Genomic DNA, 19,191 nt, shown 5'->3' on the forward strand with positions numbered 1-19,191 from the left:
CTAGATTTAACTGACTTCTGATTGGTGGATGGTACCGGTTTACGGTCGTATTCACTTCGAAAGTTGAACACTGCTCAACTCGCTTTTACGTTGGTTTTACGACCTGCTCAGGCGTAAAATATCATGGTCACGTGATTAAAAGCTTTTACGGCGAGGGGTTTTACGGCCCTTTTACGGCTAGTGGAGTCGCGGCCTTACTGTATCATTTGTAGTAAGTTATTTGGTTTATTTAGACTTGTGTTGCACCCATACAGTTAGACATATTCATACTTTAACTATACCTTAACCGGTCTTTTTGCTTTATACCAATAAGCAAAATGACAAAATACTAATTATAGATATTGTGTATTTATGAATATTAAATTAGCTTAAAATATTTTCAATCAAATGTAACTTACCCCAGACATCAGATTTTGTAGAAAACTTATTATAAGCTAGGCCTTCAGGAGCTGTCCACTTAATAGGAAATTTAGCACCAGCATGAGCTGTATAAGTATCATCTCTCATCAAGCGTGCCAATCCAAAATCAGCTACTTTCACTAAATGATTTTCACCTACAAGACAATTCCTAGCTGCCAAATCCCTACAATAAAACAAATTATAGTTTATTTATGTAAATGGAATAATATTTTTCATGATATTTAAGTCAACAAGCTTACTTCAAGATAATGCTATAAGAAACCAGGAAATTATATTCAATTTCAAAAAATAAAGATTAATTTATTTTGTTTTTCAACACTAAACGAAAAGACACCTTGTAAATCCAGTAAATGTTTTAATAATTTAAAAATGTTTTTGACCCAGAGTTAATACATCTTCTTTAGTTAGAAGGAAGACCCATTAACTCAGTTTAGCATTTAGTCTTATCTAATTTTTTACACATTTAATACATTGTCTTTTGACAGTGAAGAATATTGTTTGATTGAACTAATATTGTCAATGATGTCAACAGGATTCACCAGTACATTAAATCAACAAATTCTCAACCAAAAAACACTTGATTTATCAACTTTCAATGACACTTATTTTAGTAAATTTAATGTACCACAAAACAAAAGTCTCCTTTAAAATCTGATAGACATCAGTACCCAAAGAGAGATTCAAACCAGCAACCTAGCGAAGTAGAAACAATGCTTTAACGTACTCATTCGTATGACTGGTACTGACCTTTTTATTTTATTATTTTTTATGTTTTTATGAAACATTTTAAATTACTTTTTGAGTTTTGGTGGTTTTCAATTCTGCTTATATTTTTTGTATTTTCAAAATTAATTTTGACATTTACACATTTTCAGGTATTTTACTTATTTGTGTTATAATGTACTGTACAAAATTATATTCTGGTTCTTTCTGTACTATAACTATAACTACATTAATGTTTGTTCTCTGTGATTTCCTTTAATTCATATTTTTACAATACAACAGTTTAATACAGTTTATTGAATACTAATTTGATACTTAAAATGTAAAAATAATATCATTTTCAAAAATTTAAATTTTTATAATTCCTCTTTATGGTATATTTTTACAACATAAAAATACATCTAATTCATACATTAATAAGATATGAAATTAAATAAAACATTTTCTGTTTAAATCAGCGTTCAAACTTGAAGAGGTTTAATAGAATTTGATATTCTCATACTTTATATTTTTTTCCTTTGCTCTAGTTTCCCTTCAATTTGGAAATAACCAGGATGATATAGATATTCTAAAGTCCAATATAGCCTCTTCAACCTTAAAATTCCCGGCACACAAGACGACAGTTAACAAATAAACTAACGTTTTCGATCCTCCACCGAGGTCTTCGTCAGGTTCTTTGACGGTTTTGATCATGGAATGCGAAAAGAATCGAACGCTTTCAAAATTCAAAAAGATCGAACATCTCCAGCGTGCAGTAATGATGAATGATACAACGTAAATTTAATAGACATGAGTCTACCATAATAACGGCGCAATTTACCCAAACAGGAATAAAACATGACTACCAATGTGGATGCACCTCAGAGATATATCGCCACGCGTACGATATATACGTTACTTTCCTTCGAAATTAATACATTTCCCCGATTTGGTAGCCTTGTAAATCTCAAGGGTCTCCAAAGCCCTGATGTGGTCCGTTTTAAACGACTTCTTAATGAGTCTGGTGTTATCGAATATATACGCGTGAGATATATATCGATAATATCGTATACGATATCGGTGTGTGTATATATATATCGATATCGATATATATATATATATACACCTCAGAGATATATACGCGTGGCGATATATCTCTGAGGTGCATCCACATTGGTAGTCATGTTTTATTCCTGTTTGGGTAAATTGCACCGTTATTATGGTAGACTCATGTCTATTAAATTTACGTTGTATCATTCATCATTACTGCACGCTGGAGATGTTCGATCTTTTTGAATTTTGAAAGCGTTCGATTCTTTTCGCATTCCATGATCAAAACCGTCAACGAACCTGACGAAGACCTCGGTGGAGGATCGAAAACGTTAGTTTATTTGTTAACTGTCGTCTTGTGTGCCGGGAATTTTAAGGTTGAAGAGGCTATATTGGACTTTATATGTACCGGTAATCATGGGTGAAGATTGTCTTTTTATATTCTAAAGGCAGTTTCATATAGCTAGCTATTTGCAAGAAGTGAAAAGAAATTTGCAATAATTGTCATTATTTTATCACGTTTGAAATCAAAAACACATCACAACTGTCCTCAATTATCGCAGTGACAATAAATTTTTGAAAGGACTCATCCTTGCATTTATCAGGACTGACTAGATGTAACTGCAACAATCAATGATTAAATGTAGTCTCACTCTCAAAACAGCGAAAAATAATCTCAATTTGTATATTTATCATGCAGCCAATAATATATAAATATCATTTACATAATGAATAATACAAAAAGTTTTGGCATTCATTAATTTATCTTTGTCCTCAATTGCTGCCATCAATATACTAAATGTACGCATAAAAGTAAACAGTTGTGGTTTTATTTAAGATTGTGTTTAAAGTATAGAATGGCTACAATATTATAAAAATTATTATGCAAGTAATTATTTTTATAATTGAATTTATGCAGCATAATGGTGTTTCTTTTATCAAAATAATACCTTGATAAAATAAACATCATTCATAGTATATGATTAGTTTGAAGATCTTATGATTTTATATTTTATTTAGAAGAACCTTTTAAGTAGATTCTAACTGAAATCTATTTTCTACTATTAATTTCTTATCAATCAAATTCAAGGAACAATTTATCACATTTAACAGATTGTCTCTTAATTACTGATCAAACTACTGTACGTATCATTTTATTTGGCACTTCTAAATTGTCAGCATGGCATGTCTTTTAGAATAACTTTTGCTAAATTCGAATGCTTACATTTTTCCATATAACATGTTCATCAATGAAATTGTTACATTTTAAAATTTCTGTTATATTCATATAAACCAACACAGAAACTGGATAACTATGTAGAAGAAAAAACAAAAAGCCAAAACTCCTGCAAAAAACAATTTTAATCTGATGACAATAGCTGAAGTAATTGGAAACGTTTGTTTCTCGTTAAATATTTTTTTCATTTTTTGCTGGAGTTTTTGGTTTTTTCTTTCTGTTACATTCTTACAACCTCAGCAAATTTCTTCTAATGCTACCTTCTATATCCAGACTTTACTACTGGACTTTTCATATGCTTTATTTTGTACATTATGATATCCATCTAAACATGTTTATGAATTTGTTTAATAACTGAGAATGATTGTAAAACAATATTTTCTGCTACTGATTAGCACTGACTTCTTAATATCTTGTTCTTCATTAACATAAATATAAAAGCTGTAAATTTTATGTTGCTTTCGTTATATTTTAAATAATGATAAATACTATGATATAATTTTTAACATAAACCTTAAACTTAAAATATACTCATAATTCAAAAATGAAAAGGGAATCAAAGAAATGAAGAAGAAAGTTAAAGCATATGCATACAATATACATGTATGATAAATTACTAAATCATTTTATTTTGTCAATATCAAATTTGTTTAATTCTTATATGTACTTCATTTCTTTTATCAATATATTTTTATTCAAAATATCTATTTATTAATCCAAATTATGCCAAATTTTTTCAGAATTTTAAATTTATCTAGGAACATCTAGATGAAAAAAGTCGACCTGAAGTAGAACTTAAACAGGTAAGCTATGAAAGCTGGGTTTCATAGATAACAATGAACATTATCAGTTATGCCATACAAATTTCAAATCTAATCCTCACTAACAGACATATGTAAATTTACATCATAAACTAGTATAGTTATATAATGTTTGCCTGGTTTACAAGAATGAAGGTTCAAAATTACACTCTGCATCAATATTTTCTTCTACCAAATATATGCATACGCGCGTACATACATTTATAATTATTAACAATTAATATAAAAAAATGAATCTGTAGATTAAAAAATTATATTATGTAACGAAATGTTTTAAATACAATTTTAAGCCATTCAACATAATATACATATTAATACCTTTGAAATGTATAATTTATAAAATTTACAATTCAAATGATCAATAAATATTCCAAATTTACAAATGAACATAAATTAATTCATAATTATTCAAATAGGAATTAATTTATAGAAACAATACAGTATAATGTAATAAAATAAACTTTTTCAAATATACCTATGAATAAAGCTATGAGATTCCAGATAAGACATAGCTGAAGCAATTTGAGTTGCCATATACATCAATACTACAGCATTAATCTCATCTCTGCTAGCATTGCGAAGATAGTCTAATAAATTACCACATGGCATAAATTCAGTTATTATATAAAAAGGAGGTTCTCGGGTGCAAACACCTAAAATACAATAAATTATTTATATTAGCAAATAATATTTTTACTAAATTTATTGTAGAAGCTAATAAAACACAAATTACAATACTAAAATCTAAATTTGTAACTAAGTTTGAATTTAGCATTATATTAATCATTGAAAATTTATAATTTGATAAAACAAAAATAGTTTAACATGTTGACTGCCAACTATGATATAACTCGTAGTTTGCGTTATTGCCTAGGATGCCAGCTACGAGTTATATCGTAGTTTGTTTCCTTGCCGTATTTGTGATACACGATACTATGATACAATTTGTAGTATATCGGTGTAAATACGAATAGATAGCCTCAGGGGCAAGAACAAAAAAATCAAGGTTGGCTTACATGAACAGAAAATATAATCATAAAAAGTTTATTCAAAATCAAAAGAATATTTTTATTGTTTGTGATAATTTTTAAAACAATCTTTCACGCAAAGGGCTGGCTTCTCTGGACAGATTAGACAGAAATAACGCATTTCTCAGCATTTTTTAGCTTTGGTACAAATTTGACATGGCTTTGTCAAATGCTGTTTTTTTCGGTAGGAGAGATACTCTGTAAATAATGAAGCTCTTGCAATCTAATTTTTTTTGAAACTGGTTAAATCTCTTCTCCAATCAATGCCTCGAAAAATGCTTCTCTAAACTATATAAGTTTTATTTTAGAAGAAGTTGCTTTTTCAGACAGTTTGTGTGCTTTGTGTATGTATATATATATTTATAATTTGATTATAAAAATAATTATAAAACAATACACTCAAGAAAGACGTAAATGTGATGCGCTTGACTCTATATTTGATTTATTACTAACAAACTTAGACACATATCTCTGACTTGGCTGTAGCGAAGCGACAAATCGAATCGTGTCTGTACACGAATTAACTCGTAGTTTGGCTTTTGCAAAGAGCTTTCTGTTACAGAAGCCAACTATGAGATAATTCCTAAGATCTTTTTCTTAAAAAAAAACACATTCTATATGCTTTTTGATTATTACTATGTACTCTAATTAGTTTTTAATAATATAATACAATAAAATTAAGTTGGCATTTTACACCAGAATCCTGGAAAGTAATGTGGCAGTCGACGTGTTAACTCAAATATAACAAATTTATTAATGTTTAAAATTATATTTAAAGACAATACTTTAATTAAGTATAACTATTTTCTCTAATATGTTTTTTCAATTAATAAACTGTACAATTATAAATTAGTCAATTTGTCTATACAGAACTACTTAAAACTAGTTAAGACAAAGTTCTTTATTTTGTGTAGGTTAAACACTTTAAATTTCTTAAAAATCTTTTTGAGTAAATTAACAAAATAATTTTATTATTCTGATATCGATGTTATCTATTTGTTGTTATAACGTATAAACTCCTAAAAATATTTATAGAGTATTTTATACAAAATAATAATAAACTGTGTACAGTAGACTCCCCTATAACACGGAACTTATCTACCGTGTTATAGGGGGGTCTACTGTATATCATTTTCATAAAATAGAGAAAAGCATTTCAATAATATAGTTAACTACACTTGAAGTATTTTAATGGTTGAAATAAAATATATGCATAAAAATTTTTTAAAAATAATTATTACTAGATTTGTCTGTTATTGTTTGCAATATTTATTTATTTCTCTTTTTTCAGCACTAAATTCAACATTGTATTCTGCATCAAGCAGCATGTTTAAAGTTTCAATGTTCTTATGTATTAGAGCAGAGGTTCCCAACTTAATTCTATCACAAAACCCTTTTTACCTTAATAAAAAATGTTGAAAATTTGCAGATATCAATAAATTAAAACATACTAGGTAGCCATTTTACACTGAAACCGAAAGTAAAACTATAAAACAACAATTAAAAATAAAATAAAAATTAATTAATTAAAATTGAAATCAAATCAATTGAAAATTAAAACAATGTTTTTAAAAACCTTAAAAATTTATTTTTAAATTTACGTTATTTGTGTACAATGGTGACAAAACATTTTGCTTTTAATATATATATATATATATTTTTAATGATTGTATTTTTATTTGTGTGTTGGATCCTTTTTAAGGTTATGATTATTTTAATGATTTTATACCTTTAGTTTGTTTTACTGTGTTTCCATTACCTTGTCAAACATTATATCGTGTTTTCGGTTTGTTCTGTTACCAATAAATTGGTCCCCACTGTTTATAAAGCTGTAAATAACTTTAGCACATATATAGTCTCAGATAGAGTCCTCATATCATCATACAAGGATGCAATCTGAGGCTAGAACAATTACACGTCACATCCCAAATCTGCATTGGCACATTCATACATCACTAGACTAAACAGATTTTATTGTGAAACCCCAAAGTTTTATTGTTGGGAACCCCTGTATTAGGGTAAATGGAAAAATGTTTTGTTTATCTAATTTGGCTTATAATAAAAATGTTTTAGGATATATCAGAGATTTATGCAAATCCACTGTGATCTAAAAGAAAATAAAATTCAATAATATTGAAGTGATATTAATTGCATTCATTTCAAAAACTAACAAAATTATTATAAGTAAAATTTAAAATTCAAATAAAACAGGGAGAAGATAAAGCTCTGGTTCCAACAGTAACATACAGAGAAGGGTCTGTTGTGTGAGTGACTTTATCAAATGTGAAACTTTTCGTCATTGAGCGAAAATTTTTCTATTGTTCATTGAAATTTTTAGGAAATTAAAATGTGATGTGATCCTGTTTTTTTTTACAATTTTTAAGAAATTTGTAAAATAATCAAATAAAACAATTCATATTTGTCATAATCTCATCCACAATCATTTATATTCATCAATGATCTTATCTATTTATTATACACAGCAATTTGAGATAACATAATATTCATTGCTGATGGTTATTCATTAATTTGCAATATTTTCTTTTAATTGTCACATTTTTATTCAATCTTTTCTCTTTTTTTTTACAATATTAAATATACCCGATCAACAATATTTTATAATTTTTTTACAAATATATTATTGATCAATTGTTCTGTATAATTCTGGTATATTTTGCTATCTACACAGATGTTGCATTAATGTACAGAATTTTAATGATGTATTACTTATCTTACCTAACAACTGGACCAAATTGGGATGTTTCATTTCTTTCATAATAGAAGCCTCTTCAAGAAAATCCTTTAAAGCCATGGTATCTTCCTAATTTAAAAAAAAAAATATATATATATATATCTAATATCATGTCAATAATGATTATTGTAATTATTTAAAAACGAAATTTTAATTACTTTTAGAGTCTTCACTGCTACAGTCATGTTATATCTTTTCCACACAGCTTCATAAACATCACCATATTGACCACCACCTAACTTATGTTTCATCACAATATCTGTTCTATCAATTTCCCATTCATCTGGCTCTGGACTTAATGCAAATACTGTAGGTTTATTTCGTTTGGGAGCTGGATAAAGCAGCATTGTAATTAATCCATCAGCATGCATAGAATGATGATGAACTAATTCAGCCAAGGTATTAAACCGACATTCCGAGGTCACATAAACCTTAAAATATTATGTTTTTATTAGATAATCTTAACAATATTAAAAATAAAATTTTCAAAATGATAAATATAAATTTAAAGAATATATTTTAAGTTTAAATTATAAAAACATAATAATCATGAAATTTAATATTCTAAAGTGAATCTTTTATTCAAAGAAACTATACAGAAGAATATTAAGTGAAAACATTTAACAGGCAAATTAGAGTAATGATTAAATTATTTCATCAAGTACTGTACATAAAACTAAAGCATAGAGTTATGAAATAAAACATTTTCTTTGTAAAATTTCAGTTACACTGTAAATGATCAAAATATAATAATCTAATAAAAAAAAAAAAAAAAATTATATTTACACAAGGAGAATAACTCGACATAAAAAGGCATTACAGAATATTTTATTTCTCTGTGAGCGCTTTCGATGCTGTGTCTGAAGACAACGTTCTTAACAGCATCGAATGCGCTTGCAGAGAAATAAAATATTCTTTAACGCCTTTTTATATTGAGTTATTCTCCTTGTTTATGTACATTTGTTGGCGTGACATCCACCCTATGTATTTACATTACTTTACAAGAAATTATATTATATTCAAAATCTAGTAAGCATCTTTTTTATGCTTTTATGCTAAAAACTGCAGATTTTTAGTTATAACTAATATGTTGTTTAACTAAATAATGTTATATTGAATTTAGGTCTGCCAAATATAATTTAGATAAGAATTAACAGAACAAGCATTTTTCTAACAACTCAATACTCATATTTGATCTTAAAATGTTTTATATGGTATCACTTGCTTTATAATGTATTATTGAATTAAGGTCCTATTGGTAATGATATAAAAGCTAGAACTTGTATCATCATCAAAAGTTTGTTCAAAGTCAAATAAATAACTGTATTCAAGTTTGACAGCAAAATATAAATGTATCTAAATTTTTTCAGTAAGTTTTAAAATGCTAGATTAGCCAATTAAGAACGTGTATCATAAAATCTGCATAAATTTCAAAGTTGTTTAAAATTCATTATTTATTTTAAAGTAAGGTTTTTTCAATACAGATTAGTTGTTTAACATTCAGATGAGATGATCAGGACTGATCAGCTGCAACTTGAACTTTCATCTTGACCTGTTGCATTAACCTCTTGAAGTGGCAAATTTGGCCTTGAATACAAGTAATGACTAGTAAATACTAGTTAAATAATAAACTATCTTCACAAAACAAAAACCAACAGATATGATAAAAACTCGCGTTCGATCTTGATCTGAACGAGATCAAGGCCAAACCCAACCAGTTTCCCAGCCATTTTCATAAATATTTTGCTTCAGTTGGTAGAAATATCTCTCAATTGGTCTCAGTTGTGAAACATTTGGAATATTGATTTCAGAGGCATTGTATTAAATTCTGTAATAGACAAACTAGACAACTGTGTCATAAGCATAATGTGCAGTGTCCATGTCTGGTCAGAAGACATCCTTGATCAAAGTAGTGTTTGTTTAGAATTGTAGTAGCCTCTTCTGAATGCATTCATTATCATACATACACTTTGGTGATGGAAAGCTGTGATGGGGCAATAAAGGCCTGTAAATGTCCATTTGGACTGAAAGCCAGCCAAACCAGAAGCTTCAATGAAAACTTGCAGTGTCATTTAAATTTGATTTCAGGATCCACATCTAACCCTTCTTTGGTGAAACAGTGACTGTTACCAGTACATTCATGTCTATCAAAAATGAAATATGACCTGTCACCCATAACTATATGAAGATTGTTTACACATTCAAGACTTCATCATGCATCTCCCACAGAAGGGGTTTTTAAGTAGCAAGTTGCTTTGTTGTGTATTTTACACCAGAGTTTCGGCATCTTGAATCACTTAAATTCTTGATGTTTTCTCAAAATTCAACAAACATATCCATGTGAAATTGTGAACTTTCTTCCCAATTTTCTAAGGATTTATCCAACTTTTCCCAATTGGTTCCTCTTCCTTTCAGTCATTTTCCTCATCTTTTGACCAGTTTCTGTTCTTCTTCCTTCATGCTCTTGCTCCACTCTTAAAAATGATGCTGTACATTGTAAACCACGGAACTGCCATTGCAGAGAAATATTTAACTGTATAAAATTTCCCATTTTCATGATTTTCAATAAAAAAAATAAGCCACTTACAATTCTTTAACTGAATTCATTTAATCCTTCCCATTTTAAAATGGAATATTATTTACATAAACTTTTTCAATAAATACAATAAAGAACATTCTAGAAAGAATGTATGCCGTCTTGTGTACATCTGTAATTATTTGAAATAACTGAAAAATGTTATTGAAATTTGAGCAATTTTTAGGATACACACCTATAAAATTTTAGCATATTAATATGATATACAACAAAGCGTCGACATCCTTTCATATGTATCCTGATGATGGCTGCTAAAATAGCCAAAAACATTTGAGAAAATAAATAATTTTGCTGGTGGAGTCTTTTCTAGAGATAATTGTTTTGTATATATTTTATAAAAACAAACATAATTTAAAATGAATTAAATTATACTAGTTTTTTGCAAAATTCAGAACTAACTGTTGACTTCTTAGTAATAGTTGTTGTCTAAAGTGAATCAAAACAATTAATTTAAGAAAATATACATGCATTTATCATTGTTTTTAAATATTTATAAACCAAAGAGTAATTAACTAATTATATGCAATATAATATGAGAGATACTGTATTATCAAATACCACAAAATATAAATGTATCAGATTTCTCTTCAGTAAATAAAAAGAGAATATAAGATTTAAATAGTAAAGCTTAGAATTTTTAATTCCAAAATTACCACCACCTGAAAATGTTTGTTATATTTTGTAACTTCAAATCATAATATATAAATAAGACATTTGAATTTAAAAATTATGGTATCTCATCACTAAAATTTATGAAAGTTTTATGAAAGATGATTCCCATAAAAATTTCGTGTGTGTGGTATATAGCAGGGGTGGCCAACAAATTGATCATGACTGACCAGTCAATCAGTTTATCATTTTTGATCAATCACAGAAAGTACGGCCCTATTAAAATGCAAAAAAAGGTGTAATTTTGGTATAAGTATTAAATCCACTTTTTTTTCATACAGAAATCTTTTAATATTTGCTATGAGTTAGTAATGCTCCATAACATAACATACGGTGGCTACAAAGAAGTGCTCATTGTGTCTAAAGTCTTTGGTAGGTTATGCTATTTTAATAATTATTTTGTTGCACCCTAAGCAATTTCAGTTAAGTGAAAAATGAGCCAAAGAGGAGCAAAATTTATAATTTGTGTGATGAAAGAAATAGAATTACTTTTTGTTATGGTAAAAAATAGTGTCATTTAATTTATGTTTAGTATATTTACCAAAAGAAGGTAATCTGAAACACTAATTACTGTGCAATAAATAAATATAACTATGTTTTTCAGTATAATTTTATTACAGTCACTTATTAAGAATTATTATAGAAGAACAGAGATGTGAAGTAGATCATTGGTACTTTTAACTCATGAAAGTCAATCACACCCCACTGTAAGTTAGCCTGGCCTGATATACAAAATTAATATAATAAAATTAAAACTCTTCAAACACAATAAAATTTGTCTAAAATGGCATGACGGTACCAATCACAATTTTCTATTTTATAGGTTATGTTTTTAAAGAAAATTCAAACCTTCTCACACTTTCTAGCAGTAACTGTTTAATAAACAAACATTTTCAGCCACATTTAGAAGTCTGCATCAAGTTAAGCTGATACCAAATCGAACCTCTGTAGTGAGTTTGGAAGATTGCTGACTTTCTTTGACATTATTGTTTTTTTAAATTAATATCTAGTATATTTATATTTCAGATTCAATAAGTTATATTTTTATCAATGCAGAGAAAGAGAAATTTTAAAAAATGTTATAATTCATATTTAGAACTGTTTCTTCTTTGATTTAACTATGCCCCAATTGTCTTCTTCAACTTGTATTTTATGTCCCAAAGACACAATAAACACTGATGTGTATGTGGTGAACAGAGGAAAAAAAATCCGTAAAAACTCGGTGTTCACAGAATTATTTTGATTGTTTTATTCCAATACAATATACTACTTACTAGTTGGCACTTAACTCACAATGAACAACTTAGACAATTATAGAAAAATATCATTTGAAAATTACTCCTATAATGACTATAATTGTAACTGCTCTTAGAAATTAATTTCTATTATTCTTCATGTCAATAATAAAATATTGAATTTTGGCTATTTCTAAGAATTTTCTCAGATAATACTGACTACTTTCTTTTTGTCTAGCAAATATGGAAAAAGTAGAAGTGTTTCACCATTAAATGGTTTGTTGTAATCATTTAATAACTTTCATTTATGAATAAATTGTTATGACTTGTCCTTGATTTGGTTTTATAAAATTGACATTGTATCATTGTTCCCTTCTTTCTCTATATTTGAAATAACGTTACTTACCAAAATGTGTTTAAACAAAAGTTTTCCATTAAATATAGTTTTATGGATTAGAGATGTGATTGATACCATTATATTATCACAAAAATAAGCTCTCTCAATAGGGTCTCTTGTCTCATCTGTTTTGGCAAAAGATACTTAAGAGGAACTTGGAACAAAATATTCAGGATTCCACTTACATTTAATTAACCAATCTTGTATCTGTGTCATGTGGATGATGTGCTCTTAGCTTAACAGGAGTTGATGAATAATTTTAATCCATTATGCTTAACATTAAATTCATTACTAAATGTGAAACTAAACAATGTACAATTTCATTTTTAGATTTGCAAATCAACCAACAAAATTTGTGTTCTGGGATTTATCACAAATTTAATTAATAGAGAGACATATTTAACAAACAATTATTTTCCTGTGATATCATCACAATGCCAGGCTGCAGTTTTTAATCATATTTTTGATTCGTTTAATTTAAAATGCATGTTCTCCACCTCAAATTAGTAGTTCCCCTGTACATCATGCTTTTCCTGTTAGCAATAGAGTCATGCTAGTCATGTATCTAACTCCTTTCAGAAAAACATTTTTTAATTGAAATACTATATATGTTTTTTGAACTGAAACTATATACAAACTTCTGGTGCAAACAGAAGTTTGTATGATAACAGAAGGTAAGAAGTTTAATATTGTCAGTTAATTTCTAAATCTATATAAATACCTAGGCCTTCAGACTAATTTCCTCTTCTGTATCATAATTAAATATATCTGGAAGAGGAGATTGGTGGTCTGGAGGCCTGGGTAGTATAACTGTCAACACATCCACCTGGTATGTGGGAGTTGTGGGTTTGAGTCTTGCTCCGGGCCAATTCTTTTCTTCCAGAATGTTCTATATTATTTAATCTAATTTTAATTATTAAATTTAATAAAAGATGGCACCTAATGCCTACCTCTAGTGACAAATTATTTAGAAATTAATTGAAAACAATCACAAAAAAGTAGCCCAATGTATTCCAGTAGTTTGGCTTATTATAAATATATCAGATTTCAAGATATCTGTATATGTATAAATGTACAGTCTTTGGTTAATGATTCTGTTGACAGAAGATTATCAAGTTGTATATATGCTGGAAAATCAGCTTATAGTAATCTGTCCTTGCTGTTTGGACTGATGAAAGACAATGAGCCTGAAATGTATTTCCAATACTAATAAAGTGTATACTTTTGAACTTAATCTCCAGCTCTGCTTCATCACTTAACGTACAAGGTGTTACAAGTCTGTACAATTAGCCAGCACTTGGCTACATCAATAGGGAACAAATTTATTCTTTACCTGATATTATTCTTATTGATGAATTCAAACCACAAGCATACAAGCTTATAGCTATCAGTGTGATGATATGGACTTATCTCTTAATGCTTCATCTGACTTATTGGAAAAGGAATTGAATACTATAAAGGTTTGCCATAATTACAACTAAGTATCATAACAGAAAATTACATATATAAGGTATATTGATCTCTGTTTCTGTTGTATATGCTTTACATATGAGGGTAATTTTTACACGTTACCAATTCCTTTCGTCAGTGATTTACCTATAAAACTAGTTGGTTTGTTAAAAAAAAAAAATAAAAAATACAGTAGAGCATCAATTATCCGACCCCCGGTCAACTGACACATCAGTTAACCAACCACGTTCTAGTCGGCAAATTCAAATGTCCGCTAGTGATGTGGCACTACAATATTTGGCTATGCCTTGGCTACTTTAATATTATTTTTGTTAAATTTTTGCATGTTTTAGCTGGCAACACTGGCTCGACCACGAAAGGGAGGCCAGTATTTAAACGAGGCTTAATTTTATTTAACGACGCTATCCAATTGCTGTTTTTAAAACGTGTGCGAGATTTAGCGACAAAAAAATGAGTGTCAGCTGTGAAGCAAAAGAAAATTTTGGACTTCTTTTTCTAATGTATAGGCCTACTTTATGTAAAATATGTAACCTGAATATACTTTTTTTGTTTTATATTTTTCAATATATAGTACAGTACTGTATTTATTTTGTACAAAATAAAGAAATAATTTTTAACGATACAATAGCGACAATTATTATTTTTAAAAAATTTTTGTTAGGCTTAACATCGATGAAAATTCAATGCAAAGTAGGTTAATAGCGATATATTGATACTAATATACTATACTAATAATGTATTTTTTCATACTTTTCAGTTATCCGTCTTTTCAGTTATCCGACCAACCCCAATCGAGTCGGATAATCGATGCTCTACTGTATATTCTATCAATTATCCCTAATCCGAACTTGAAAAGGTTATTAATTATGAAAATAATACGCCTTTTTTTTATATTAAAATATCAAAATTCTATTGTTAAGAATCAGAAAGATATGAAGCTTGCAAAATACGAGCCAATAGAAGAGAAACAGATGGGAAAAAATGTATGTTTGGAATTGGAAGAACACATAATATGTGAATTTAAAAATGTAATCTCATTTATATTGAGAGTTCCACATGTTTAAGAGTACTTTTTCTGACGACATGTAAAAAAAGAAATTGAATAATTTTCTTTTTTGAGTATAAGCATAGACATATATGTATCCAAAGCAACCCAAAATACTAACAAAACTTTTGGTGAAGGCTCTGAGTGAGTGAGTGGGCAAGTCACCAGGCATTGATTCAAAAAATTTCATTCCAGGAATATAAATCTCAAAAATCAGAATTGAAGATGATGATCAAATCTGATCATCATCTGACTATCCGGGAAATTGTGGAAAGGTTAAACACACTGGACATTATTCAACCATTACTTGACATCTAAACATGTCAAGAAACTCAACAAATGGGTACCACACGAACTTGGTAAGAGAGATAAGGAACATCATTTGGAAGTCTGCAGTTCTTTAATTATTTATAAAAAAAATAAAAGTATTCAAATGAAATTCTTTCCCATCCACCTTATTCTCCAGACTTTTTTCCAACAGACTATCACTTTTTTATACATTTAGACAGTTTTTTGGCAAGGAAAGTCTTCAAGGAAGAGGATGCAATAAAAAGTACCTTTAATGACTTTTTGGCTTGTTATTCTCGTGGTTTCTATCAAATTGGCAGTAATGCATTTGTATTGCTTTGGGAAAAGTGTATTAATGTTGGTGGAGACAATTTTGATTGAATATGTAAGTTTTAATTAAATTAAATTAATAAACATTCAATGTCAGAAGTAAAAATCGGCCATTTCATTTGCAACAACCTAATACAAAATTTGGGAATTTGTTTCATTTTATAAAATATGCCTTCTTTACTGATGTAAAAAATTTTTGTTATTTAGTTGTTTTGATTTTACATAGCACATGACACTTTAAAAATTCAAAATGTTCTTTTTTTAAAAAAAATTATTGTTTATTCTAGAATAGTTTCCCAAAAACAACATTTTTGTTAAGTTGAAAAAATTTAAATCTATTAAAAGTGTTTATATGCAATTTTTTAGCACCAATAAACTGGCAAGGGCAGCATGCAATATTTTATTTGTTGTGCAGTTTACAAATTTAATGTAATAAAATAAAAGTAAAAATGTAATCTCTGTGTGCTAAAACATATTTTGTATTAGATGACACTATGTACTGTTGGTGCACTTTACATTTTTTTGGTCATGTAGCAGACCAAACAAGATCGTGACGATCTTGTTTGGTCTGCTACATCTGTTTGTGACATGCTGTTTCCCCTCATTCAGCTTTTCTTCATGTTACATCTAACTGTATATTTTCTGTGTGCTGTTAGATTTGTTTATTTGCTACATTTCTGACAACCTTAAATAATGCATGTATGTTGCTATATGGAAAGAGGTTATGGTGAAGTGCTTTCACATAAATTTACAAATACAAAGATTCTATGTTAAGGGTTGTTGGTGAAGATGACTTGAAAAACACAAATTTTTCAATATTAATCTACACATAGCTTTGCAGATGTAAAGAAGAGATGTAACTTTTGTTTAAACTTTTTTGATACTTCTCACTGATCAGCAGCTGTTCTGCAAAAACAAGAAATTGTCATTTTTTAAAGGAGTGATTTTGCCCTTGAAACCTAATATAGCACAAATGAAAAAACAGTTGTGTTATGGGTGAACTACTCTGTTTGCACACAATATTTCAGATTTTTCTGAATTCTCACATTGTATAAACTTCCTTGTGAATTTCTTAATTTATTATGAAATAAAAAATATATAAAAAACGTTTAAAGCAATGCTTTTTATTCAGATAAATGTACTAAAAAGTAAAAAATAAATTTTCTTTGGCTTTCATAGTATTTTTGGTATTATGCAACCAAAAATGAAAGCATGGGGTGCTTCTGTTTAGAAATATTCTATGACCAAAAATACTGTGATAGCTGAAGAAAATTTATTTTTTACTTTTTAGTACATTTATCTGAATAAAAAGCATTACTTCAAAATGTTTTTTTTAATATATTTTTTATTTTCTACGTTTTAGTTACTATTGGTATGTAACACTGTATTGAAATTCTTCTTAGTTTAGCATTTAATTTTATGTATATTGTTCTCTGTGAGATTGGTTTTGATTCAAAAAAAGCTTTTTAAGTCTTTCAAATTTGATGTAGTGAGTGATTAGTCCTCTCAATTATTTTGGTGATAGAATGCTATCTTGAATGTGACATGACAGCTTCTATGGCCTGCAAAATTGCTGATAAGGTGGTTAATAAAAGTATCAGGTCAGTCCATAAGTTCATGCGTATTTTTATCTACAAAAAAAGCAGCAAAAAATTTTAATTAAATTTTATTTCAATCTATAATGTATTCACCATTATTTTGTACAATTTCTTGCCATCTTGATGGTAGCTTTTTAATCCCGTCTTCGTAAAATGATTTCGGTTTTGAATCAAAATATTCAGAAATAGCCTTTTTTACATTGTTCTCATTCTCAAAAGTTTTCCCTTTTAAAAAATTCTGCAAACTGCGAAAAAGATGATAATCACTGGGAGCAATATCTGGCGAATATGGTGGATGAGGTAAAATTTCCCAGTTGTAGCTTTCAAGTTTCTGTACAGTTATTTTTGCAGCGTGTGGTCTGGCATTGTTATGCTACAAGAGAACCTGCTTTCTGTTCACTAACGACGGTCGATTTTTTTTCAGTTTTTCATTTAAACGTTCTAATTGCTCACAATACACTTGAGCTGTAATTGTTTGATTAGGTTCTAACAGCTCAAAGTGAATTACACCTGACATATCCCACCAAACAGACAAAAGAATTTTTTTTGGATGCAACCCACCTTTTGCAGTCGGTTTTGGCTGCTTGTCATGATCCATCCATTGTCTTTTTCTCGTCACATTGTTATAGAGGATCCATTTTTTGTCTCCAGTAACCAGCCTACCAAGAAAAGGTTCTAAAGCAATATGGGATAAAAGAGACGTGCAAATGTTTGCACGTTGTTGTCGGTTAGCTATTGACAGTTCGTGTGGTATCCAATTTCCTAGCTTTGAAACTTTTCTGATTTGTTGTAGGTGTCTATGAACAGTTTCGTGGGATGAATTTAAACGTTCCACAATTTCATCAACTGTTAAAGATGTTCAACTAGTGCAGAGAGAGCATCATCATCAAAGTCAACGGGTCTTCCAGTAAGAGCCTTATCCTCCACACTAAAATCATTATTTCTAAATCTTTCAAACCACTTCTGCGCAGTCCTTGCACTAATTACAATTTGATTATGTACAGTATTTATTTTTTTGGCTGCATTTGTAGCATTCTAACCACTTAAAAATAAAAAGTATAAAACATGTCTTTTGTATTCGTCGGTTACTTCCATTTTAACAAAAATAAACAACTGAAATGTTCACAATTCTGAACAGTATTATATGAATGAGATCCAATTTAACCCTTCAGTGTAAAAATTATCACATTAGACTGACATTTTTAACAGCAAAACAACATTTTTCTCAAGGTCATAAAAATGCACATGGACTTATGGACTGACTGATAGTTAAGATTAATATCTTTTATATTTTCTTAAAGTACTTCAGATATTTGGCAGGATAACCATATTAATATCTTTACCTTTTGCCACTTGCTAGTTATGTAGCCTATTACTTTTCAAATATAATTTATGTTGTTCTGATGTTTTGTTTGTTTGTGCCCATTACTTACATAGCCTATTGTTTTCTAAAAGTGATTTACATTGTTTTGGTGTTTCTTTCTTTAGGTGGTCTCACATATCTAATCATATGCTTTTCTTTGTCTTCACTTTTGTAGTGTGTTGATTCACTT

General features: G+C 28.7%; 1 protein-coding gene across 7 annotated transcripts in view; it reads right to left on the reverse strand.

Annotated features, from left to right (window-relative positions):
* Positions 1–19,191, reverse strand: part of Abl (tyrosine-protein kinase Abl) — a 94,417-nt gene that overhangs the window by 21,785 nt on the left and 53,441 nt on the right. For all 7 annotated transcript variants that reach the window (XM_067289361.1, XM_067289364.1, XM_067289360.1 and 4 more), the window contains 4 exons: positions 8,169–8,441; positions 7,995–8,079; positions 4,706–4,883; positions 399–583 (listed from right to left, as the gene is read on the reverse strand). In XM_067289361.1, the coding sequence (XP_067145462.1) occupies positions 399–583; positions 4,706–4,883; positions 7,995–8,079; positions 8,169–8,441 (721 nt within the window). The remainder of the gene's footprint in view (positions 1–398; positions 584–4,705; positions 4,884–7,994; positions 8,080–8,168; positions 8,442–19,191) is intronic.

Source organism: Centruroides vittatus, unplaced genomic scaffold, assembly GCF_030686945.1.
Source record: "Centruroides vittatus isolate TY-2023 unplaced genomic scaffold, ASM3068694v2 contig_1381, whole genome shotgun sequence".
In the NCBI taxonomy this organism is placed as follows: Eukaryota; Metazoa; Arthropoda; class Arachnida; order Scorpiones; family Buthidae; genus Centruroides; species Centruroides vittatus.